A 23,971-nucleotide genomic window follows, 5' to 3' on the forward strand; every position below is an offset into this window, starting at 1 on the left:
CCATATAGAGATATGAGAGATGCCCATTAGCGAGAAGGAGTTGGAGATTGAGGCGTTGGGTGCCTTGTTCAATCCAGACGAATACGCCATACAAAATGATACAGTATCTATTAAAATTTCAATGTGTAACCTTTGTTTTACTGTGTCATTTGATCTTCCCAGTGACTACCCGCAATCGCAACCACTATTGTCTTTTCACCTCAATACACACTCGCAGGACTCCAACAAATCACCCAATGACGATTTTATTAATAATTTGATCGGTATAGCTCAGAATTCAATGATGGCCAACGCGGGTTATCCTTGCATATATTCCACAGTAGAGGATATCAAGGAATATATCACTACCCAAGCCATACTAGCAAATGATAATGCAGACAATTACGAACGTATAGGCCAAACCGATTACATTTGTGAAAATGAAGTCACCAGTGATCATGAAGTGCCATCAAATGTAAGTTAACATATAAATTAAAGTGTAAATAATCGTGATAGTTTCATATAGAAATTAATTACATATGACGAATTTAAGGAGTGGACTAACAAATTCATAGAGGTATTAATTGAACGTGGAGATTTACCACCGAAGAAAATATCGGATAAATTAACTGGAAGACAAATATTTGAACAGTTGACAAATGAACAATTCACTAACGAGAAATATTCTGAGCATTTGTATGCAGAATCTCCACAAATTTCAGATTTTGAAGAGACTCCTACACTAAGTAATTAATTATCGCATAAAAATTAATTCTAACATAATTAAATATAGTCACTAGATGTGGCACTAGTCACAAGTGACGATGTACACGAGAGCCATGTATGGTTGGGTGATAAATGTAAATAAATACAAATTAAAATTTTAAACATCACAGAATACCGCGAGGCGTCAAATACTTGATATCGTTAGGGATTTGTCCCAACGGAATGCCATCAGAGCTGTCTACAGGCACATATGACTCTAAAAGAAGTGAACCAATCCGTTTAATTCTGATTTCGTATTTTTTGGTTGCTATATCAAAGCGAAATTACCTCCAATAAAGGAATTGTGGTATTTCTTATTATACATAACAGTAGTTTATTACAAGTAATGACAATTAAGTGTCATATACTGCAGGTCATCAAGGAATAGTGTTGTGTAGTGCTGTTACTACACATTATGGAGTGGTACAGTCCTGTGGATAATGGCGAGACAAAGGATTTATTTAATTGCGACAAAAGTGGTTTGTACACTAACGGAACAAAAACACACAGTCCATTACTCACATTTAGTCAGTATCGCCAGAGACAATTGTCAAAATCTCTTACACACGACACTCCTAACTCACTAAACGTTGATAACACATTTGATAATTCGCGAATTTATAACACTGACAAGTTGTCTGGAAATTTTGGAAGTTCACACACATACAAATGCCGACCTGGTTTTAACAGTGATTGCACTTGGAATAGTGGCGCCAACAAGTTATCCAGCTATGGCAATGACACTAGCTATTTAAATGGACAAGATTATTCGTTCTTATCCCCAGCAAAGCAATTTAATCATAGGCCTCATTATAATTCAAATCATGGCAGTATATATGGGCCAAATTATGGTTCAAGCTATGAAAATAATCATGGATGTGAATATAAATCACCAATTTGTGACTATAAGCAGACACGTGATTTGAGAACTAGTGATTTTGGTTATAAATGTAGTTACAATAATTACAAATCCACTAGTTATGATTCTAAGCCCACGCAATACGATTACAAGCCCACGCAATACGATTACAAGCCCTCACAGCATGGTTGCAAAAGTGGGTTTGGTTACAAAAGTGGTTATTATGGTGATAGAACTAGTGGTAGTGATTGCATAAATTACATACCCGCTTATGATGCCAAAATGTCAAAAATTACCAAAATTCCCATGTACAATAATGTAACAGTTCCATCCTTTCCAACATATGATTCGCACTATTTACAGAATTCACTTGAGTATTCCTCGCCTATTTACAAAAGAAAGGCCTTATCATCTCATTATCAATACAAATCGCCAACCAATCACTATGGCGATGGCATATTTAACAGTCAATACAATGAGCATGGCATCAATGGTAGTTGGAATAGTAATAAAATTGACACAGAGTTTGACAATTTCAAATATAATCCAAACACCCCCGGCAGCGATAGCATAAAACGCCCTCATTCTGATACCCGTCTATTCAGTGCCAGTCCCAGTAAACATGAAAGGTCGGAAAGATCAGAAATTCTCAAATCCAACGACACTCAAATTGACAGTAGCAACAAATGGACTAAGAGGCATAAAATTGGAAGCGATTTGTTCGATCGCACCCCAAATAGGATAGGTAAATCTACAGGATATTTCAACCACGACAGCACAAAGTATGTAAGCTCGCCATTTGATTTTGACAACGTTGGCTTGTTTGACAGCACACCCAAACGGAATAGATCCTTACTGTCTACACCGGTAAAGCCTTGGAATATGAACTCAATGTTAAAATACTAGGGCACAAATCGTATGATATTTTTTAATTGTGTTTTTTAGTAATACTTTATGTACAATTATTATCCACTCTATTTGTTAGTTTTGTTCTTCTTGACTTTGTGACTTTCCACACTCTTAAATAGATTTTTTATACCAATCCTCTTTCTTGATGGCCCCTTATCACCGTTCTCACCCTCTTTACCCTTATCTTTGCTACTCTTAGCATTGGAATTGTCTTTAGTGGGGTCACCCATAGCTGAATCAATGATTTGTTTTTCATCATCTCTAAGCGTTAGATTCCTTGGGCATTTGTTTTTGGAGTTGATTACACCTGTAGCTACTTGAATCACGTCAGATCCTTGGTCACTGTCTCCTATATTTTGCATCTCACTGCTGGTAAATTGTGTGTCTATTTGCCTGCTCTCGGAAATATTACATATTAGTTTTTGTTCTGGGTCATAAACCCAGTGGTGCATAAAAATACATAATGCTGTGCGATATTTAGCTGTCAATTGTTCAATAGATAAGTGCTGTGGTAGCTTGTCTTTCCAGTTAGAGTCTGTTTCTAGAAATTCCATGATAGCATCGATACTCTTGTACTTAGAGACAATTTTATATGCCATAACAATGCCCATACCATGGATGTGGGCGTTGTTATCGTAGTCAGATCCAGAAAGAATGCACATTGTAGCAAACATTTCAGGGGTAAAGTCCTTTAGCATAGCTATGTTGCCTGAGGGTTTAGGACCTCTGGGATAACTAGGCGAGATTTGCCTTGGCAGGTGACAAATCGTGACTATGTTCACCTCCTCAGCATATCCATCCTTCCCCAGCTTGTATAAGACCCTAGGACACCCATACACCAGCAGATCGGAATCTTCCGATACAGCAATATTGGCAACACCAGTGCGGCATAAATAAGCGAGTTGAGGATCCGCCTCAAAAGGTGCGATTATCACTTGCACATTTAAGTGTTTACATGTAGCAATTACTCTGTCAATTATCTCATCAGTCACAGTAATCGCTTGTATACACTTACGATAAAACTCACCCTTATCATACTTGCCAGATTTATACATTCTGAGTGCCTCCTCTTTGGCTTGTTGCCTTCGTTCCCTACGTTTATTATTTTCTTGTTCCTTGGCTGGCAATTCCTTGCCGTCGAATACTAGGTTAACTTAATACCAACCCATAATTGGAGTTATGCCATGTAAAATTAAGAGATTGAGCATGGATAAAATGAACTTGAGATATGCGATAGAGTCTTCACCAATCAAATGTTTGGAGGCAGATGCTACGAGCGCGCGGTGAATCCAACACATTGCATCAATTGCAGCGACACATGAGGAGTAGCCTTTAATGTGAACTCTTTTGGACAAAGGTTTTAGAAACGGCTAAATTAAGCTGTGCTTACGAGCAACTTGTTTATACCCATCTCCACAATTAATCCACACACCACACAACACAAATCTACATGACACGACATCACCACATCACTTCTTCATTCATGTACGTGCAATTTACACATTTAAAATTTTCCATTAGAAATAGATTATACTAGTAATTTGACTATATTTTACCTATCTATTCGTTTTGTGTGTATCACTGTTATTTAATTGACAATGATTTATTTAAGTACATAACCATTCTATGCGTGCAAATTGTATGTGCCCTAATGATAAGATAAGGTTGAGAATAGCCTTAGCATCAATAAATCATCTAGTAGTGTCATTTCAACGAAATCTCCTCTATCACTGTACAGATCATTCCGCTTCAACTGTGTATATTGTTAAATATTTTTTCTGAAATAGAATGGTTACTGATATCCGACAAAATTTATTATATGATTAGTTGTGTATGAGAATGTTGATACTGATTTTATGCTTGCCATGAATATATTGCGTTATTTTGGGAGTCTATCACATAAATTAAAAGGTATGTATGTTAATAGGAAGGAAGTCGTCGATTCTATTAATGAAATGTTGAAACTTAGGTGTCAAAGGGGGGAAAGAAAAAACGATAGAACTGTGCTAATGAAATCTGGGTGCTCGGTTAGGTCTACTAAGATTTGTTTCTACAAACCACAATTTTCATAATATACAGCATAAAAGGAATTGACAAAAAAGTATCAGAGGAATTGTTTATTGCTGGAATTACAGCTTCACTCAAAGAATTGAATAATCTGAAGAGTGTGGTATGGTCGTACATAAAATCCCCTTTGCAACATACAAAGGGCCCATATTCAAGGAAAATTTTTATATTTGAAAATGAAAATTTAAAAAACTGACGTTGTTTGTACCCCGGCGTAAAATATGTATCCATTAGTTAGCAAATAGTAAGTGATTATAGTGCATGTGCGAGTGCTATGTTTAGTATTGATGAGTGGCCGGTTTTTATTATGAATTCCAAATGTTATTTGGGATATCTAATATACCTATTGAGTTTTGTAACATGCGTAACATGTGTAGACCTAGACAAGTGCTCTATTGTGGTTGATTCTGGGATATGTATCGCAGACAATCGCAAATTAATACTGGGCCCGCCACTAATTCCAAATTTAGCACTGCATCTGACTTTTGATGAACTTAATCCGGTGGATTCCAGCGGATTTGGTAACCATCCAACTGGATCGTTGTTCCCAGCTCCCGGATTTGCTGGATCCGGCTCATCCGCCCTTTTCAGACAAAGCTACATATACACTACCCACTTTGAAGCCCTCAACTCTAACGATTTCAGCTACACTTTTTACATTTATTTACTCCACGATCTCAAGTCCCTAGCTGCTAGTAAAAAATTAAACCAATTTTGCCCAGTGATACACAAGGTGGCGCAATTATGACTTAGGGTTATATGATGGAAAATGCAGTGGAAGCTGCTCCTGCTATTTTGATTAATCCAAGGGTAACTTATTAAACATGTAGAGTGGACAAATAAAAGTTGCAATATCAATTGATGCCAATAATACGAAAGAATTCACAAGCAATTTCAAATTGTCTCCAAGTGTATGGTACCACATAGCACGTAAGCAAGTGTCCACTTAGTAGTCAAGCAAGCGAATAACACTAGACTATACGTTAATGGTAACATAACTGTAAATTTAGGAATTCTGGATTCTTCTGAATCTTTCGAGCGTATGTAATCGTCTAATATATTCTTCATGTACTTGCTGTAACAGCAGACACATGAAGAGTATATTGAAACAAGTAACATAGATTTGAATATACGCTATAATGGGCTATCACTATTTATTGGTAGCGCTCCGTATGCCGCTTCCTGCGATTTACCACTTTTGCTGGACGAATTCAAAATATACACTGCAGTAACAAAGCGTATAACTTAGGCAATAGGGCAGAATTCTATACAAGCAGAGGGTAACTAATTAAGGTTATTTAGCATCAATCTTTATGGGCGGTGTTGAGCCTTCATACGTGTATCTGGGATGCACCAATTGCAGGTACACAATCAGTTATTTAGCAAGGAAGAGGGAGAAAAATCATGTCCTTCAAATTACCACCTTTGCAATAAGTTGGAGTTGTATACTGGGGGGTATCATGTGGCTAAGAGGTTAGGTTTGACCATGAATCTTATCATGATTTCGGCATATCCTGAGCCTGAACGCGGTATCGCCTTATGCTGTAGAAATTTGCCAATCTGATTTTCAATCACAGCGATTAACAACTATTGTAAAGGACATATCCAGTAACTATTGTTATATACTGAATAGTATCTAATTGTATAATATTGTACATTGTGTATATTCCAATTCATCAGCGATAGATTTGTACAATTGCGATGTGTCAATCGATTACATTTCTCGTTTCATTATTTTCCTAAATATTTAGGTTCATACACTAAAAGAGCGGATAACCCTATCTAATGCCTGATTATGTACATTAGAAGGTAATTCGTAGGAATTTTTGATGGAAATGGAAGAATTCATGGGTATATGTTGAAGTGAATCATATGCTTGGCTTATACACACTTTAACATTCGCAGCAATGCTTAAAGTACGCTCAATAAGAGTGTTTTTGCTCATGATGTAAAGCTTGGCCTGTTATAATAGAAGTGGGGAGGATTCCCCCTATGCCAGGGAAATAGGTATTGCCAATACAAACCATTAAAAATGAAGGTACCATTTTATTGATGTAGATCTTACAAAATCATATCAAAGAAGTATTCTCCAAGGCTATTGCCAAAGCCTTCCCAACTATAGCATATGAACATTCACCAAACATTTCAAAAGCAAATCCTTCGTTCGGAGATTATCAATGTAACACAGTAATAACGTAGGGAATGGAGCTATGGACATTTTCAAACAGTGTAAAGATGAGTTAAAGCTTGAATCTGTATCACAGGTTACCGAGTTGGTGTCTAAACATCTATCAAGGGACATGTTTGAGGAAGTAATTCCTGCTAAAGGTTAGATGCTAACAATCTAGGGTTTGTTACCATGAAATTGTCATCCAAATGGGTATCTGAAGAACTGAAGACTTTGATAAGAAATGGCGTTAAAATTGAATGGAAAAATGACACATACAAGATATTGGTGGATTTTTCCTCGCCTAACATTGCCAAAGATATGCACGTAGGCCATCTAAGGTCCACAATTCTGGGCGAGTCTATTTGCAGAGTGTTTGAATTCCTAGGCTACAATGTTTTGCGCATAAATCACATTGGAGATTGGGGCACAAATTTTGGAATGTATATTGAATATCTCAAGAGAGAACATCCCAATTATATCGAAAATTTCCCAGCCATTAGCGATTTAACATCTTTCTACAAAAAGGCTAGACAACTGATGGATACGGATGAAGATTTTAAAAAATGCGCCAGGGCCAACGTGGTAAAATTGCAAGAAAGAGAAAAGGTTTCAGTTAAGGCCTGGGAAATTATTTGTGAGATTTCCAAGGCGGAGATCAAAAAGTTGTACGATATATTAGATATAACTCTGGAGGATTATGGTGAATCTTATTACGTTGATATGATTCCTGGTGTCATTGATGAACTGACTGCCAAAGGCATTTGTAAGGAAAGCAGTGGAGCCATGTGCGTATTCACCAATATTGATAAGGTAAAAATAAATGATATATTGTATAAACATTTACACATTCCTCATACTTTAAATAATTTATCTTTTTGCAATAATACCAATTATCATTGCTCAATTTTATATTAACACATGCAATTCACAATCAACAGTTGGACATATGAATGATTAATCAACTAGCGATTATAAGTACTGAATATTTTATTGTTATTTATATTACACGTTATATACAGACTCCTTTGATATTGCGTAAGTCTGACGGTGGATATGGTTATGACTCCACAGATATGGCATGTATTAGACATCGGTAAATTGCAACATCATTTAGCATCATCACGCTTGGATGCAAGCGATTAATTTATGTTACTGATTCTGGACAAAGAAGCCATTTTGATTTATTGTTCGAGGCTGCTCGTATTGCAGGTGACATTCAAATTTGATTTCAGGATGGGCGACGGATGATATTGTATTGGATCATGTGGGATTTGGGTTAATCCAAAATGAGGATGGGAAGAAGTTCAAGTCTAGAAGCGGCGAGCCTGTGAGGTTGATGAGTCTAATCGATGAAGCAATTGAGAGATCTAAAACTGAACTCAAAATGCGAGGTGCACACGATGATGCTTACATTAAATATGCATCTAAAGTACTTGGCTGCGCTTCAATCCGTTACTTTGATTTGAAACAAAATTACAACACTAACTATAAGTTCTCATACGACAAAATGTTGAACCCTAAGGGGAATACTGCTATATATATTTTATATGGATATGCGAGAATCTGTTCAATTTTCAAAAAATCAACTTTGGAAGTAGATTTTATGAACGATTGTGACAAAATCAACTTGGTTCACCCCAAGGAATTGACTTTGGGCAAACACCTGTTATATTTCCCTGATGTTATCTCCTTTACCACACAAGACCTTCTAATTTCTAGAATTGCCGATTACACCTATAACTTGACTGAGATTTTCACCTCCTTTTACAACGAATGTAAGGTTGTGGGTGGGGATGAAGAGGTTAGTCGTTTGCTGTTATGCAAAGCGACCAAATCGATTCTCGACATGTGCCTGTATATGTTGGGTATCACTCCCTTGGAGAAATTGTAATATAAAAGGATTTAATATATACTTATTTGACATTTTTCAATTTATTTGCACTTTCTTGTACATCTGTGCGTATAGTAACTTGTATTTATTTAAAGTCCTATATACAATCACTCGTAATGTGTATATCGGCATTGTATTTTTATGGATTGTTAAGATTATCATAAAGAAGTAAATACAATTAATTTACAATGTATTACGCGTAAAATGGCTTTATTTTTAAACTTTGAGGAGTTTGGCTTAGCCTTAATTTGTGGGGTTCTTAGATTTCCATTAAATTATACATTAAACTAGATAAATATCTTTTTCAGGTTTGCCGTACGGGTTTGTTCTGCCGTTGTCTAGATTTATTTTGTAGCGACTGCATCCAATCGTACATAACCGTTGTTTTACTACCGTAGGCCTGCATGACGCACTTTTTCATAGCATTCCTACACTGCATTACACTGAGGCCCACACCCAGTCTCCTCTTAAACTTATCAATTGATTTTTCACTAACACACTCAATCCCACCACCCTTGTGTAAACTCAACAATTCAATCAGGTACCCATGATATTCCCTCAACGCAAGGTATCCTTGTATCAGAAATTTTGTCAGTTTGTTGATGCCGCTTGATTCTATATCGTTTCCAAGTAATTGAATCATATCTCTGTCTAGTTTGAAAGGAGCCAATTCAAATTTAAGATCTACACCAGGAAATTTGCCCAAAATAAAACCAAAATCAATGTGAATAATATGCCCCTGATCAGTGATAAGCAGATTACCATTGTTCCTATCCTTGACATCGAATATGTAACACACTAAAGAATAGGCGGCAAGTGAGTGTATGAAATTTGAAACTGCTTCTTGGTAACTAGGATTTCCAGTAAAAGTTCGTCTGTAATACTCCTCTAGGGAAATGTTGGAATTTATTATTTGTTGTCTACTTTTGACGCCATTAATAGCACCAATAATCCCACCTCTCACACCGTCTGAACAAATAATCGGTCGAACATAGTAAGGGCATAGGTAAAGCTTCAACCCCTTCAACCTAAAGATTTCTTGGCAAGCCTCGATAAACTGCATAGTCAATAAATCATGTGATAAATTATCGTTATACTTGTATATATACCCGACCTGCCTATTTTGAATTTGATATTTTATCATAAACGGCGTACGTTCAGCGGATTGCATTATTTCAATACTCGAAATCGAGGGGATCGATTGAGTTTCGGCGGTTTCGAATATAGTTCGAAGAGATTGTTCCAAGTACTCAATTCGTTTATCATGTTCAATTGTCTTTATCACACCACTATTTGAAATCGAATTTACCTTAGCTTTACCAGTTTTTCGGAAAATACTATATTAGACTCCATAGAAGTGTCAATGGTCAACAGCAACCCGCTGATCCTTCCCCCTATATCATATGGCAAACAAGCTTCTAGTTGAGGCTGCAAGAATTTGATCAATTTGGGCTTACAAATTGCTATGAACAATGCCATTATTGTGCGTTCTAATAAATTCACAGATGCGCTGCTAAAGACGCTTAGTGTAATGGCTGCGTTCTGAGTATATTGTACCCTTTCAAGCTTAATTAGTCTGGTAAGTTGATAAATTTCATGTTGACAGATAACTTTAGATTCACTAGATGAGTACCTGTACAACAATAGATAAAATCTCCTAGCTAACATAAAATCCCATTTTAAATGTTTAGCTATTGACTTATCCGATGGATATCTCTTGTAAAATGTCAATGATCTCTTAAAGTGTGAAATATACACAGGAACGAGTGGCAGTTTGTTATTGAAGTTATTTAGCAAATTTGATGTTTGAACCAATAGTGACTTGTATTGTGTGAGGAGAGCTGGTGTGGTACTTTGGTATTCATTCATTTCAGAAAGTGTAAAATTATGTTTAACATTTTTCATGTGTGATGAAAGTTTCTTGTTTAAAATTAGAGAGGCTTTGATAAATCTCTCAAGTATGGAATCAATGGATACCGTTATGAATTTCGTGCCGTGTAAATTGTCTCGTTGGGAGTACAATATTATCTGATTCACTGCCAGCAATCCTTCACGGTTTTTCAAATAGACAACAAACTTATCCACTTTATCTAATTCCATTTTGATATTTTCCCGTTCAATATCGAGAGATTCCAATAAGTTAAGCACCAAAATGAAGATGTCGCTACTGGAGAAAATTAGTAATATCAATAACCTCCAAATACTAACTCTAGCACATTCCCCCGTTATAACATCCGAAATTTGCTTCATCGGGCAAAATGGATGCTTTCTATAGGTAGCGAAGCTGTAATAAATATCCTCAAATTTGCTGTAATACTTTTGTGGGAATTGCGGCGTGATTGTAAGCAGGTCGAAGATATTAGATGATAAAGAATTCATCTTTTTGGTACCATCAGTGGATTGTTCGAGAAAATTGAGCCAAAATGGCTGGAATAGTTGGGATAATACGGTTGATACTGTTAGTAGGTGACTGATAAACTTCAAACTGGTGATAGCTTCGTATATGGCCACAGCGTAATATTGGACACTTGAATGTTGATTGAAATCCTTTGTTTCCAAGAGTTCTAAAATCTTTGCAACTGCCAATATTATAAGATTTACAAGTGAATCGTATTGGTAGTTAAACTCTGCGAATGATTTGAAAGCGTTCATTTTGAAAATGATATCGTCCAATGAGTAAGAATTTGGAGGCACAGAAAATCCGTGTCTTTCAAATTCGTAAACTGATGAATTCATTTTTAGTATTGCATGGTATACTGTTTGAATATCAATTTCCTTAAAATCATAGGAAGTCAGTCCGCTGTTTGCTCCGAACAGATAAATACACCATCTTACTTTTTTATCCTGTATTTCTAGCAAGGGAGATTTACTGTTTCTGAAGTAAGACATTGCATTTTTGCGTCTATAGTGGCCCATTTTAATAGTTAATCTGTCAATCACTAGTAAAATCATAAATTTTTTTCTAATCAACCGATAAATAATGAATCAATCATAACTATATACTTGTAACTTATAGGTTTAATCCAATCTCAATAAATATTCAAACGAATAAATCAGAATGAAGCACAATTTTATTAACTAAAAACCCACATAGTTTCAGAATTTCAATGTTTAAGTGATGTTTTAACGATTTATTTAGATATGAACATTTATACTTCACGGAAATTTGTGTAAAATAATCTTACAAACGTGCTGATTACGGCAAATTGACTTATTGAAGCAAATGGTTGTGTGTTGTCATGGTATTTGAAATAGATTAGAAAATTTTGGGGTAATATTAATTTGTACCCCCTCCCCCCAACAACAGTGGATGAAGGATGCCCTGGGCCGCCGTGTATGGGATAGGTCCAAGTATGGACCTAAGGAGGGGGATGAAGCTGAATTGTCATCAACTCTCAATGCTATTGGTAAGGTGGAACCTCAAATTCTGCACGTTCCTAAAGTCAAAGAAACTTTGAAACAGAGGGAAAAGTCTGTGGATTTGGAGAGCCAAGTTGGCGTATCTAAGCTCATATCACCAATCACTCCTAAATGGCAGCAGGGCGGATTTTATTGCAAACTTTGCGATTGTCTATTGAAGGATTCACAATTATATTTGGATCATTTGAATGGAAAAAAACACAATCGTATGCTTGGTATGTCAATGAGGGTAGAACGTGTTACAGTTGACCGCGTTTCTGAGAAGTTAAAAAATTTGAAAGCTGATAGGGAACGCAATAAACTCAATTCACAAGGCCTGGAAGAATTGCAACAGCAGGATAAAGATCGCAAAAGGAGAAAGAGTAGGGGGAAAGAGGCTTCGGCTAATGGCAATGCTAATGTTGAAGATGATCCTCCTGATGAACAAACTTTAGCGATGGCTGCCATGGGCTTCCCTACTAGTTTCAAGAAGCAATAGCGCTGCTTTGACTTAAAATTCAAATTTGATTTATCGCAAAAATTAATTATATTTTACATTCATATTCGTGTCACTAAGCACTGTGTCGGTCTTTCGTATGAATTTGATAACTAGTAGTATTGTAAGGGTGGTGATAAAAAACAATAGATTTCTGATGATGATTAGGGCGAATGAATCATTATCAACACTTTTTTTTAATGCATTAGCCGCTAATTCCGTTTGCTCCGCCGATACCATTATATTATAGTCAATTCTGTCAAGCATTGTACCCTAGAAATTAATTTTGGGAGTTAAAAGGCAAGGTACTAGGCAAATTCTTACCTGAACAATCGTCATTGATGCGATTTGGAGGGTAATGTCTTTGATATCTTGTAGTGATGTTATTATTTCAGCCAATCCATAGTTGCGAACTGAATTTTTTGTTAAATACCTTTAATATCATTAATGGATGACGTTGCATTTTCCAAATCATTTATATCAAAATCTAGCATGTCTCCTGAGAAAGACGAAGATATTTTCTTATTTTCAACATCAATAACGCTTTCAATAGCAGATTTCCTGCTTATTTTTGAGATATAATTCTTTTGTAAGCTTTTAAATTGCTCCGATAACTTTTCTACACCACGATTATATGTTTTTCTAGCATTGTCACAAAATATTAATTCTGATGCACCTGGCTTTGCAAATAATGGACACACATCTTTTAGTGATTGTTGGCATCGTTTAAATGTTGTGACTATTTGTTTAGTTATACACTCAACAGATGCACCCAATTTTGGATCAGTTCCAAACACATCAAGCAACCGTTTTTGATGGGCCATTTCTAGCTTTCCAATTAGATCAGATAATTGATTTATTAGTCTACCGCTTTCTTCCAAAGCATCCAACCATAAAGGTGGAAGGGTTACATTTACAATAACATCGTTGTTTGTTGAAGATGACCTTATTTGTATAAAACGTCCTGTTAAATTAGTAAACTGAGTATTTGATACAGTTTGATCATTTGACGACTGTAAAATTGGATTTTCCACAATGCAAGCCATAGGCGGATCCAACATAAAGTGTGGTACACATAGAGAATTTGTGGGTGGTTGTAAAATATTTCACGCTACATCAAAAATGTTCCCAAAATTCTAGATATCAATACTTTGCATGTTATACTATCCAATGAATCAATATTGATCTGTATATTAGATGAAAACTCAATTTTTACAATTAGATTTTAAGATTTTAATTAATCAACACACCTTTGATATTTCCACTAAGATACACATTAAATTATCCATTAGATGATCGTCAAATCATTTATTTTGAACTTCTTAGATGTTCTTTATTCAAAGTCATATGATTATATTCATTTATAATGATATCGATCATTCATTCAAACAATGTTCAACCTATACAATGACAATTTTAATTTATGAGATTCTAATGGTAACAATTGATTTTTATCTGTTGATTAATTTCAAGAATATCTATATTTAACACAAATTTCACCAAACTACTATTATTATCGAACGATTAAATTATTTTTTAATTGATATATTAACAATTCTGATCCATATTATAATATTTAAATCAATATATTCTATATTTTAAATTGGAAAGATAGTTTAATTATTATGGAAAGTATGAAATATTTATATTAATTTCGGATCCATCAATATTAAAAATACAGAATACTCAATACACCAGTTAAAACACTTTGCATAATAATTTTAACAGGATGCAATATATAGTTTATTTTAAGTCCTTAAACTAATTTTTTATTATTCAAATTCTATGATCTTCAATTTAAATCACACAGTCAACTATTATCATAAAAATATTGAAATACATACAAATGATATCTAGCAATATGGATATGATTTTAACACTAATATATTTGTTAGTGGTTGAAAATTTGATTCAAAATATGAAATACGTAAAATGAATGGACACATATAAGAAAGATATTGCAACTGACCAATTGATTAAATAGGAGTTCTGATAATTCACAGAATTTAAAACAATACATTTAATCATTGTTCTGCTAATACATTTATACAATATAACCATAACTATGTTGAAAATGTGCTTCAAATCTTTTGTTCATGACAGTTTAACGATACGAAGATGTTATTAATAAAGATATTTCAAGCATAATCTAATCTCAAGTTTAATAAGTCAGATATTGGAACATGTGGTTACTATATTGAATATAGTGCTTATTCTTATTGAATTAAAATATTCGAAGTATTAATAACTTTATATAATATATGATAATTTGTTGAAACATAAACGTATACTCAGTTGCGTAGCAGTGGAAATGCCAAATTATGCAAAAATCATGTGCATGTAAATTTTAGTAATTAAGTGTACGAAATATATACATGGATTGCACAAGTTGGAATTTTATTCAATTAAAATATACATGCATTGATTGATAATGTGGGGGACATTCCGATGTCGACTATATTATGTCTGGTCACACAAATTAACCCAATTATGATGCTTTATCTGTATGAAAATTATATATTAAGAATAGATGCTTAGCTACAGATTCTACAGATTTCAATCTAAAATCGCTTATATCTAAACATTTGTTATTTAACCCTGCTACAATGAATGATAAAGTAATTAAATTTGGAGCTTGGTTTTTACATGGGACGGTAACAGCCAATCCATTTGAAACGGTATCAACTTGCATTCCTGTTATGGTCTCGGCCTTCGGCCTTCCTGTCGAAAAGATAGGCATTATCACATCCACGTGTATCAGGAATATTGAATTGTCAAGTGTCCTAACCCAAATAGTTTTGTTATTAATAGGTAAGATACCATTCTAAACGTGAAACACACCATCTTTGTGCATGTGATTGCTTATAGTTGTTACTTTGTATATTACATTAATATAGGCATTAAACATCGCTTTTGGGGATTCATAATACCTTTTCTTAATCTAGTAATATCGGTATTACTAGTGTTACACACCTTATATTGCGATGGATACGACGGAGAATATCTTTTTTATTGTCTCATGTTCCTGGTAGGAATTAGTGAGGGGTCATCCACACTGGCCTCTGTATCTTGGAGAATGGATGTCACTACCTCAATAATAACAGGATTCACATTCGCTGGGCTGCCACAAAAAATTTACCAACAGGTGATTCTCGGTGCCATAGACGTTAGTGATCCAGTTATAATGCGCAATTTGCTATTAAAACTATGGGTATTCAATTTGGTGATTGTGGTGATATACCTTGTGTTAATACTTATCGACATATTCTACTTGATTCCAAACCCAAATGCAGATTATAAATTTTTTGGTGATTGTAAAATACTCATGGAAACAGTAAAAAATCTGCACTATGTAAAATATCCTATCATACTAACTATACTGATGGAATCTGGATTCTACTTATTCTACCCTTCAATTGGTAATACAATTGCTCATTTAGTAATCTTTTCAATAGATTCTTATACTAAGGATAACTATGAATGGAGAAGCACTCTACTAAATCTCGTACAATCAGTGGTTGTCGTGGTTGTGTCATTAATGTTTCTTATGTGGGATATATTTGAACCTGAGAAGTTGCAACGTGAGGGATTTCCCGCATATAAAAATCATATGCAGTTCATTAATTTAAAGGGTAATTGGGTTTGGTTGGCACTGGCAGTTGCAATGTTTACTCTTCGATCGTTCTTTGGTCTAGCATTTATATTTTCCTATAGCTTCCCTAATAATTCATTTTTGAATTACCTCAAGACCTACCATAATTTATTCCCAATTGTTTTGTTCATGGGTGTAACTAGGGCATACGGTTCAAATTTTTCCACGGGTAACTGTTTCGGCCTGATGTTACAACATTTACTTTTAGACACGCTAACTACCTCTAATAATACTATTGTTGATAAACTTGGCAGTCTTAAAGATGCATCTATTAGTACAGATGGTAATACTGAATTACAGACAGCTTTTAATAATTCTAAAACTAAATTTACAAGTGCTCATACCACATATAGTGGTGTGTCAACTAATAGCAGCAACACTACAGATCTAACGTCGCAAGCCATTGAATTGGAACAACACCTCATTCAGATTATAGAAGCTGGAGGAAGTGTAGGAACAGATAGTAGTAATAAAGCTATAGTTGATAATGCCAAAGAACTTTATTCTGCAATTAACAAACTTACAAACATATCTTACAAGAGTACACAGCTATTGTTTTTCATAATGATATATTCGCTTCTATATTTTGCAGAATTCCAGAACAGATTTTTAAAGACCCATTTGGAGATCAGAGGGTCTAAGGAAATTAATGGTTACCATTTTACCGACAAATACGGAGGGTTTAAGATGTTTTGGTGGTGGATTTATCGTGTTCCCGTTCTAAGTTCCATCCGATTGGTTTGGCCCTTTTATACCTCATAGTTTGAACGTTAGACTCTAATAACTCATATAATTATAGCACTATATTCTTGCCCTATCTATAACCACTCTATACTAAAGTATTATATATATATATATGCACCGAGTCTATAATAGTGGATATGCTATATTTAGCCCTATTTACTGTATTCACATATTATATATACTAATGATTTCATATAGTGATACTGTTATATAAAATAGTGATAGAAATGGTTATATATCCTAATGTCGTAGTCTGTTGTATATATTTGTCATACGAAACGCTAGCACGTAATATAAAAATAGCTCGTTGATCATTCCTATATACTACCATATTTAAAAATTATCTTTATATATAAGGTATATTACAATCTAAGCTATGTCATATCACGTTTAGTCCATAACTATGGCGATATATACTTTAATTATATAGGGTGAACCAATGTATCTCAGAGTGCAATATACATAGGGTATACTTATTATATTTGCTGCGTTTTAGCATGATTAAGATACTAAACACGACAACTATAATACGTAAAAGTCATAGATTCTTGCACACCCCTAGAGATTATAGCATTACACCCGAACAATTACTGGTAATCATTCAATTGACGTAGTTTGGGTCTAGATTTCGCGAATGGGAGCATTCAGATTATGGAATAGATAATAACGGACTACATAGTTCAGTTTTAAGTAGAAATAATGTGGGTCTAGGGTTTCTCATACTTAACAGGTTCAATTTATTTCACCTAGTGAATATGGTTGTATAGAACAAAACAAACTACTATATCGTAGGTTGAGGGATTTGGAGGTTAATATATATAAGAGATATGTTGTGTTAACCAGTATGTCTAGGGATACGTTTAATTTGGGCTGGGATTCCATGGGTATGAACGACATAACGTAGAACTACTTAAGTTGGCAGAATCATCTCATAAAACAGGGGATATAGACCCAAAATTCAAAAGTCACATGATCAAACTATGCGATTTGATTCATTTGAGTACTACATACCGCAAACCGCTGATCATTTACGCTAACGGAGATACAGGAGGCTATGCAATATCGTTATGGTCATTGGCTAATCGCGCAGCCGCCTATAAACACTCTACACTAATGGTCAATAATTTAGGTAAATTTGAATTATAATTACTTAGATTATGGCTGGATTATTGACGGCGGGCTTAGCTGTATTTTATCGCTGATTAGGGGTTCATTGGGGGAGTATATCGCTCTCACTGGTTGCAGGATTAAAGGATCCGATCTGATGTAACACAAGTGTTAATTTAGCAACATTGGTTTGGGAAATAGATGGATTTCACCAGATGCATTTTCATTAATGGAACATACATCTTCAACGCAACTATCAGTGTCAGAACAGGATGCAAAAGTATTACTTGAGGAACATTCATTATATTATCCGGAAATATCGAAAAATTCGATAATTAATTGGGAAAGTGTAATAAACCACCATTTTTCACTTAAATCAGTAAGCGAGAATGTGATTTAGGTTGAAGAAATAGTGTGTAGTTTAAAACGTGGCACGCCAACTGATATAATTGAATCTGCAGGTAAATCGGTGACACAAGTTTCTAATTGGGAAAGAAAAACTATTAGCATTCTGGAAAGTAGACCTCCACTTGCAGCAAAGGTTATTAATTGCTTAAATAGATATCTTTAAAGTTGTTAAGAGATGCTAAAAGGTGTAAGGACATGCTGATGAAAGAAGGAGATATATCTCCTTCTTTATGGAACAAGTAAACTCTAGAAGATGTAGGCTAAACAACACTAGAAGAATCTGTCCAACTACTACGATAGAAGCTAACCAACAACTTCTAAGAGATACTTTGGTTGAGGAATTGTTAATAGAATGTCTAAACAACGAGTTGAATGCGGCACAAGGCTATATAATGTCGCTAGACATTGTGGAATCGATTAGAGCTTATATAACTAAGAATACAAAAAATTACATTGAACCAAAATATAAGGTGACGTACAAATTAATTTAGGATTGTGAACTTAAGTCGATGAGCAATTACATATGCTGGGAGCCAAAGGAGAGAGGGTGGTTTTCCTTATCATCCATTCCTCAGCTAAAAAAGCTTAACCCAGACTATAACAATTCGAGCGGATTAGATCATGATCCAACAAGTGTTAATGATTAAACAGTCACTGTTCTAGGATGTAATCTTCGTTGCCCAATACATGGTGTTGGTTTTCACGAGGGGAGTTACTTTTGGTTACATGTGGGATGAAAGAGGGATAAAGTCCATCTTCTACGAAAGTATTATCGCAATAATCACTATTTTCAAGTTCTAAATTGCCGTGTGCATTGGACCATGGCATTCTGGCTCGAGGTATTTGATGCAAAAAACCATTGCCAAGGTCGCAACCGATTGCGTATATTTGAGCTTCCAATTGTACTGTCACATGCCTAATGGATTCGGTCGTTGAACTATAAACCAGTAATTCTAATATCCCCTTACTGGCGGCTATTGCCTCGCATAAACTATCTTGGTCAATCAGCAATTCGCTGGCTAAAATGTTACTTACGTCGTGCTTGCGATAATGTAATCCGAAGTGGCAACCAAGCCTGCCTTGGACGCTGGGGAATTTGGCACAACTGCTAACACCCTGTTGCCCTGGAATAATGCATTAAATTCGTCATAAATTACTCGGGCACCAAGTAAACCCTCTCCATGCCACTTTGCAGGATGGACAATCACGTCTATATCAATTTTTAATTACTCCTTATGTTGTTAGTTAAAGCATTATAAACACCTAGGACGAGGCGATCGTTTTCGCTTAAGGTTACAATTTCCACAAAACGAGCGAATGCTTGTGGCTTAATTATGAGCGACTTACCGATTCATCCGCAACATTTTCTTCATTTGCAGTTATTATATAATCAAAAAATACTTCCAATCCGGCCGAATGAGCAGGGCCGGAAGGGAATATTTGATGGACCCTCAGCCCGCCCCTAGACTCAGCGCTACCCATATACACGAAGTATGGACATTTGTGGTGTCGAATATATATCTTGTTGTGAACTATAGAGTATTACATAATATTTATAATCTGTACACTAAAATTGATGTGATTTTCGCAATTTTTGCAATAGTGATAGTATACGTGAAGTAGTGTGTTATTTTCTGCATTTCGGAAGGTCGAAGTCTGGTTCATCTTTTCTATTTCTGCCCTTCCCCTTTCTTTTATGTTTTTTACCTTTACGTTTACCTTTGTATTTTTTACTAGACTTAGAACCAATGTCAGAATTGGTTTCTGCATCCAATTCACTGTCCAGCTCATTTTTATCATTATCTATTTCCTCCTTTTTAGCCTCCAGTTCGGCCTTTATCCTCTCCTCTTTGGCTTCCGCCCTTAACTGTGCCTCATTTGCATTGGCTCTGGCTTCCTTTGCCCTGAGTTCGGCTTCATTTGCTAACTTCTTTGCCTGTTTCGCTTCTTCAATGGCATCTACTGCTTCCTCTTTCTCTGCTTCATTGTCCACTGTAGCTACTTTCGAGTCTTTTACACGTTTCCTTTTGTTTTTATCCCCTTTCAACTTAGATTTCTTCTTTGATTTACCCTTTTTACCCTTAGATTTCTTCCTTGATTTATCCTTTTTAACCTTAGATTTGCTCTTTTTTTTACTCTTTGATTTTTTACTCTTTGATTTTTTACTCTTCTTTGACTTCAATCCTCTCCTGTAAGCACCACAAGGAGCATTAAATTTCTCAGTAATTGGGCATGTCACACTTTTATTTGATTCAGATTCGATAAGCTCGTGCTCCGAACAGTCCGGATCGCATTCAATCCCACTATAGCTTAAGCTGTTTGTGTTACTAGAATTATGATTGCAATCACAATTATATGTGTCAGATTTATTCGAAAAGTGGGTGCCGCCATGGGAGTATTTACTGTTATGAGTAATTAGAGGGTTATCTGGGAATGTTTTGTCACCTTCCACATGTTCATTAGGTAGATGCTCCATTGCATTGTCATTTTTCACCAAGCTAATATAAATATTCGACGGGTTTGCTGTTTCTAATTTATCTGCTTTGTGTACGTGTTTGGATTTACCATATCTACTGTGTTTTTTTGGATCACTGTGAGTATGCTCATGTATGTAATCGTGGTGTCCAGTATCGTCATATGAATCTTCAATGTGTGGCGGTTCATCATGTGATTCTGGCTCTTCAATGTGTGGTGGTTCATCATGTGATTCTGGCTCTTCAATGTGTGGTGGTTCATCATGTGGTTGTGGCTCTTCAATGTGTGGTGGTTCATCATGTGGTTGTGGCTCTTCGATATGCGTGTCATTTGTAGTGCTACTATCTGCCGTTATATCACTTGTATTAGGGCTTTCATGGCTTTCCTGAGGGACATCATGTTTTTCGTGTTCCTCAGTGTTAGTTTCCGCTACCGGTGTGTAGGGAGTGACTGCCCCGTCATTATGGTATTCACCCCCATCATCATCATCGTGGCTTTCACCACTGTCGTGCTGTTCAATAACATCGCTAGTGTCGTTGTGATCGTCGTTCTGATTAAAATAAGTATCACTTTCACTAGTGTGAGTAGTTGTGGCGATTACTTCTGGTATAGTATGATCATAGCCATCATCACTTTCTATGTGATCCACATGCATATCCAGCTCCAATTTTGTGTCAGTATGCTGTAAATTTGTTTCTGCTTCATTTGAATTATGTTCATTTACATCCCCCAGCACTAAGTTTGCTAGTGCTGCCGTTGTAATAAGCAGGCGTAGACATCGGCTGGATCTCATAAATATATCTATACTGGGTATACTAATCTGTAAGTGATTAATAAGTAATTGAAATTAGCAACCGAATGGATGCCATTTGTGTAGTTAGTAGCAGATCTATAAATTGTTAAATATTTCACATATGCGATTCACTCTGCATCTGGATCTTCCTCTGCAACTCCCGCTTTTTTCTAAAGTCACTCTACAATTTACCTTAAAATAGCAGCAGCTTTGTTTCTCGCTAATTCCAAGGCTTTAGTGTCAATTTGAGAAGCAACTTGCGTGTCATTTGAATCATTCTGTAATTCAGTACTATTAGTGTCCATTTCTAAATCAAATGTATTAAAAACGTATGAATTGGGGGGTAAATTACCTATGAATTCTATTTGTGGCGATGTTTTCTCCTGTAGCTGAGCAGTGTCTAAGTCTTCGTGCATTCTCGAAGTTGTTTCTTGTTTTGGCTGACTGGATTCATTGTGAAGAATGACATTTTCAGTAAAATCTCCATGAAATTGTAGAAGATGCAAGAATTCTGACGAAAAATTGAAGTCTGGATCGCCAATAATGGCCTCTGCGTTAGTAGAATTGAGGAATTCAACAATAGAATCCCTTTGATCAAGGTATCTCAAAATTAGATTGCTGCGATATTGCATAAAAAAATCGTTTCTGCCCTGCATATCATTCATCTTGGAAGTTAAGTCGAACGTTTTGCTCTTAAAATCGCCATGCCTAGCATCGCAAATTGCCATTCCAACTTGTTTCATGCATTCCAACAATTTTCCAGTGCATTTTGCTAGTTTCCTCCTCTTTGATTCCCTCAACCGCAGGGTCAACGTTTTTAGTTGCGATAATACCGATATAACCACAGGGCCATAGACACAGAGTGTATCGGTAATCTGAATGGATGAAGGATGTAATTTGTATTCGAGACAATCGACGCATTTTGAGGCAAATTTGTCGATTTTTGACTCTAATTCATCGAAAAATGCATCCAAATCGTCAACTTCAAGCGGCTGGTTTATCATGCCTTGGGTTATTTGCATTTTGGCTTTCTCTAAAGCCTCCTTCAATTTTTCATGGCAATGTATGTGGTAATCCGAATAGTTCATCTCTTTCTCCCTTAACAGATTTATATAGATAAGATACTTCCACAACAAATCTCTATTTAGGTGTGTTTCATCCGAATAGAAGTCGGACAATTGTAATCTGACTTTCTCACTAACACTCTTTTTTGTAGTCACACCAAAATCATATTGTTCGGATGTGTCAAAGGGGTCTGTTTCGAAATATTCGACATTTTCTGTATCTACTTGAGGTTCGTCAGAGAAATCCATTGCCACACACTAACCAGTGAATAATAGCACTCTATATATCATAACTATTTTGTTTACATTGCAATATGCACTAGAGGTAATGGCTATGTTACAATTCATAAATATATTGGTAAATTAGGCGCATTTTTGCGCATCAGTTAATGTAGAATATTGAATTTTTTGAAAAGTTGTCAAATTTTTATATAAAAATCAATACCCCTGTTGATCATTTTCTAGTTGATCATCCTGTGATTCGTCTAGTTGTGATTCATCTAGTTGCTGCGATTCATCGACCATCTAAATGGTCACAAACTTACCTCACTACCATCACTAGCCTCACTTCCCCTCTTCTTACGCCTTCTATTGGCACAAGTGACTGCTATATGTGTGGTACCGCAGTGTACGTTAGTGCCCCTACGTAAATTTCCGCTGGTTTCGTCCGCCACACTATTTTCAAATTTCCTTTCTGCTAAATCCAATGGATTTTGTTTGAATGTATCATAGTGTATATCTTGTGCCGATGGATTCTGAGTGACATTTTATATACCTGTATCGGAGTGACATTTAGTGTCGTTGTGGGTGTGACCGTTACGGCTGGGGGAGAAGTTGCGCTTATCGACATTCCCTTACCGTCCATTATGGAATTAGGATCAAACGCTTTCTTTGTACCAAATATCCCTTTGTTATCCAAAAAATCCAGGTCCCCCAACCCCCTATTTCCAACCACACTACCTTGTGTACTGTTTTCTACGCATAAGACATTGTTAATTACAATTGTGGTTGATAAAACCAGTAGAATATTGAACAAATGTTTTGGCATTTTGATAAATTGACAATTAATAGCTAATGTGCCAAGATCTTAAAATGTTCACTAATCGCGTTTGCCACTTTTTTCAACACACGATCTATTGGTTCACTCAATCACATTTCCAGCTATGTATATATTCAGTGTTATCATTGGTTAC

General features: G+C 35.6%; 19 protein-coding genes across 19 annotated transcripts; 9 read left to right on the top strand and 10 right to left on the bottom strand.

Annotated features, from left to right (window-relative positions):
• Nucleotides 1-19: 19 nt before the first annotated feature.
• On the top strand, nucleotides 20-733 carry BMR1_03g02575 (RWD domain-containing protein, putative; the record flags this gene model as incomplete). The annotated part of the gene is made up of 2 exons (XM_012793671.1): nucleotides 20-454; nucleotides 506-733. The coding sequence occupies 2 exons, from the start codon at nucleotides 20-22 to the stop codon at nucleotides 731-733; spliced, it is 663 nt and encodes a 220-aa protein (XP_012649125.1).
• BMR1_03g02576 (hypothetical protein) lies at nucleotides 870-1,069 on the bottom strand (the record flags this gene model as incomplete). The annotated part of the gene is made up of 2 exons (XM_021482071.1): nucleotides 870-1,012; nucleotides 1,033-1,069. The coding sequence occupies 2 exons, from the start codon at nucleotides 1,067-1,069 to the stop codon at nucleotides 870-872; spliced, it is 180 nt and encodes a 59-aa protein (XP_021338632.1).
• A 90-nt stretch (nucleotides 1,070-1,159) lies between these two features.
• Nucleotides 1,160-2,509, top strand: BMR1_03g02577 (CRMP2; the record flags this gene model as incomplete). The annotated part of the gene is made up of 1 exon (XM_021482072.1): nucleotides 1,160-2,509. One exon carries the CDS (start codon nucleotides 1,160-1,162, stop codon nucleotides 2,507-2,509), a length of 1,350 nt encoding a protein of 449 aa, XP_021338633.1.
• Nucleotides 2,510-2,577: 68 nt separating this feature from the next.
• BMR1_03g02580 (exonuclease 1) lies at nucleotides 2,578-3,974 on the bottom strand (the record flags this gene model as incomplete). Its single annotated transcript, XM_012793673.2, has 3 exons — nucleotides 2,578-3,656; nucleotides 3,678-3,882; nucleotides 3,903-3,974. The coding sequence occupies 3 exons, from the start codon at nucleotides 3,972-3,974 to the stop codon at nucleotides 2,578-2,580; spliced, it is 1,356 nt and encodes a 451-aa protein (XP_012649127.2).
• A 164-nt stretch (nucleotides 3,975-4,138) lies between these two features.
• On the top strand, nucleotides 4,139-4,294 carry BMR1_03g02581 (hypothetical protein; the record flags this gene model as incomplete). Its single annotated transcript, XM_021482073.1, has 1 exon — nucleotides 4,139-4,294. One exon carries the CDS (start codon nucleotides 4,139-4,141, stop codon nucleotides 4,292-4,294), a length of 156 nt encoding a protein of 51 aa, XP_021338634.1.
• Nucleotides 4,295-4,377: 83 nt separating this feature from the next.
• BMR1_03g02585 (hypothetical protein) lies at nucleotides 4,378-4,775 on the top strand (the record flags this gene model as incomplete). Its single annotated transcript, XM_012793674.1, has 2 exons — nucleotides 4,378-4,539; nucleotides 4,623-4,775. 2 exons carry the CDS (start codon nucleotides 4,378-4,380, stop codon nucleotides 4,773-4,775), a joined length of 315 nt encoding a protein of 104 aa, XP_012649128.1.
• A 111-nt stretch (nucleotides 4,776-4,886) lies between these two features.
• Nucleotides 4,887-6,143, top strand: BMR1_03g02590 (secreted ookinete protein, putative (PSOP17); the record flags this gene model as incomplete). The annotated part of the gene is made up of 9 exons (XM_021482074.1): nucleotides 4,887-5,312; nucleotides 5,333-5,389; nucleotides 5,410-5,509; nucleotides 5,530-5,568; nucleotides 5,590-5,619; nucleotides 5,701-5,807; nucleotides 5,829-5,859; nucleotides 5,882-5,942; nucleotides 5,963-6,143. 9 exons carry the CDS (start codon nucleotides 4,887-4,889, stop codon nucleotides 6,141-6,143), a joined length of 1,032 nt encoding a protein of 343 aa, XP_021338635.1.
• Nucleotides 6,144-6,285: 142 nt separating this feature from the next.
• Nucleotides 6,286-6,524, bottom strand: BMR1_03g02595 (hypothetical protein; the record flags this gene model as incomplete). The annotated part of the gene is made up of 2 exons (XM_012793676.1): nucleotides 6,286-6,318; nucleotides 6,339-6,524. The coding sequence occupies 2 exons, from the start codon at nucleotides 6,522-6,524 to the stop codon at nucleotides 6,286-6,288; spliced, it is 219 nt and encodes a 72-aa protein (XP_012649130.1).
• BMR1_03g02600 (arginyl-tRNA synthetase) lies at nucleotides 6,612-8,640 on the top strand (the record flags this gene model as incomplete). Its single annotated transcript, XM_021482076.1, has 7 exons — nucleotides 6,612-6,617; nucleotides 6,638-6,758; nucleotides 6,779-6,907; nucleotides 6,928-7,559; nucleotides 7,769-7,842; nucleotides 7,864-7,958; nucleotides 7,982-8,640. The coding sequence occupies 7 exons, from the start codon at nucleotides 6,612-6,614 to the stop codon at nucleotides 8,638-8,640; spliced, it is 1,716 nt and encodes a 571-aa protein (XP_021338636.1).
• BMR1_03g02605 (Phosphatidylinositol 4-kinase stt4) lies at nucleotides 8,945-11,592 on the bottom strand (the record flags this gene model as incomplete). Its single annotated transcript, XM_012793678.2, has 2 exons — nucleotides 8,945-9,929; nucleotides 9,950-11,592. The coding sequence occupies 2 exons, from the start codon at nucleotides 11,590-11,592 to the stop codon at nucleotides 8,945-8,947; spliced, it is 2,628 nt and encodes an 875-aa protein (XP_012649132.2).
• Nucleotides 11,951-12,538, top strand: BMR1_03g02610 (U4/U6.U5 tri-snRNP component SNU23; the record flags this gene model as incomplete). The annotated part of the gene is made up of 1 exon (XM_012793679.1): nucleotides 11,951-12,538. One exon carries the CDS (start codon nucleotides 11,951-11,953, stop codon nucleotides 12,536-12,538), a length of 588 nt encoding a protein of 195 aa, XP_012649133.1.
• Nucleotides 12,539-12,580: 42 nt separating this feature from the next.
• Nucleotides 12,581-13,596, bottom strand: BMR1_03g02615 (syntaxin 16; the record flags this gene model as incomplete). The annotated part of the gene is made up of 3 exons (XM_012793680.1): nucleotides 12,581-12,808; nucleotides 12,860-12,948; nucleotides 12,969-13,596. The coding sequence occupies 3 exons, from the start codon at nucleotides 13,594-13,596 to the stop codon at nucleotides 12,581-12,583; spliced, it is 945 nt and encodes a 314-aa protein (XP_012649134.1).
• A 50-nt stretch (nucleotides 13,597-13,646) lies between these two features.
• Nucleotides 13,647-13,824, bottom strand: BMR1_03g02616 (hypothetical protein; the record flags this gene model as incomplete). Its single annotated transcript, XM_021482077.1, has 2 exons — nucleotides 13,647-13,721; nucleotides 13,786-13,824. The coding sequence occupies 2 exons, from the start codon at nucleotides 13,822-13,824 to the stop codon at nucleotides 13,647-13,649; spliced, it is 114 nt and encodes a 37-aa protein (XP_021338637.1).
• Nucleotides 15,142-16,949, top strand: BMR1_03g02625 (Vesa-like; the record flags this gene model as incomplete). The annotated part of the gene is made up of 3 exons (XM_021482078.1): nucleotides 15,142-15,346; nucleotides 15,433-15,954; nucleotides 15,976-16,949. 3 exons carry the CDS (start codon nucleotides 15,142-15,144, stop codon nucleotides 16,947-16,949), a joined length of 1,701 nt encoding a protein of 566 aa, XP_021338638.1.
• On the top strand, nucleotides 17,429-19,093 carry BMR1_03g02630 (enoyl-CoA hydratase; the record flags this gene model as incomplete). The annotated part of the gene is made up of 10 exons (XM_021482079.1): nucleotides 17,429-17,524; nucleotides 17,546-17,661; nucleotides 17,682-17,815; nucleotides 17,836-18,060; nucleotides 18,086-18,197; nucleotides 18,219-18,417; nucleotides 18,439-18,579; nucleotides 18,600-18,685; nucleotides 18,706-18,916; nucleotides 18,938-19,093. The coding sequence occupies 10 exons, from the start codon at nucleotides 17,429-17,431 to the stop codon at nucleotides 19,091-19,093; spliced, it is 1,476 nt and encodes a 491-aa protein (XP_021338639.1).
• Nucleotides 19,094-19,097: 4 nt separating this feature from the next.
• Nucleotides 19,098-19,928, bottom strand: BMR1_03g02635 (GRASP55/65 PDZ-like domain; the record flags this gene model as incomplete). Its single annotated transcript, XM_012793684.1, has 4 exons — nucleotides 19,098-19,461; nucleotides 19,482-19,656; nucleotides 19,677-19,773; nucleotides 19,794-19,928. The coding sequence occupies 4 exons, from the start codon at nucleotides 19,926-19,928 to the stop codon at nucleotides 19,098-19,100; spliced, it is 771 nt and encodes a 256-aa protein (XP_012649138.1).
• Nucleotides 19,929-20,073: 145 nt separating this feature from the next.
• BMR1_03g02640 (hypothetical protein) lies at nucleotides 20,074-21,714 on the bottom strand (the record flags this gene model as incomplete). The annotated part of the gene is made up of 1 exon (XM_012793685.1): nucleotides 20,074-21,714. One exon carries the CDS (start codon nucleotides 21,712-21,714, stop codon nucleotides 20,074-20,076), a length of 1,641 nt encoding a protein of 546 aa, XP_012649139.1.
• Nucleotides 21,715-21,829: 115 nt separating this feature from the next.
• BMR1_03g02645 (hypothetical protein) lies at nucleotides 21,830-23,027 on the bottom strand (the record flags this gene model as incomplete). The annotated part of the gene is made up of 3 exons (XM_021482080.1): nucleotides 21,830-21,884; nucleotides 21,907-22,021; nucleotides 22,067-23,027. The coding sequence occupies 3 exons, from the start codon at nucleotides 23,025-23,027 to the stop codon at nucleotides 21,830-21,832; spliced, it is 1,131 nt and encodes a 376-aa protein (XP_021338640.1).
• Nucleotides 23,217-23,826, bottom strand: BMR1_03g02650 (hypothetical protein; the record flags this gene model as incomplete). Its single annotated transcript, XM_012793687.1, has 3 exons — nucleotides 23,217-23,303; nucleotides 23,324-23,533; nucleotides 23,554-23,826. The coding sequence occupies 3 exons, from the start codon at nucleotides 23,824-23,826 to the stop codon at nucleotides 23,217-23,219; spliced, it is 570 nt and encodes a 189-aa protein (XP_012649141.1).
• Between the last annotated feature and the right edge of the window lie 145 nt (nucleotides 23,827-23,971).

The sequence above is a fragment of the Babesia microti genome, chromosome III (genome assembly GCF_000691945.2).
Source record: "Babesia microti strain RI chromosome III, complete genome".
NCBI lineage: Eukaryota > Apicomplexa > Aconoidasida > Piroplasmida > Babesiidae > Babesia > Babesia microti.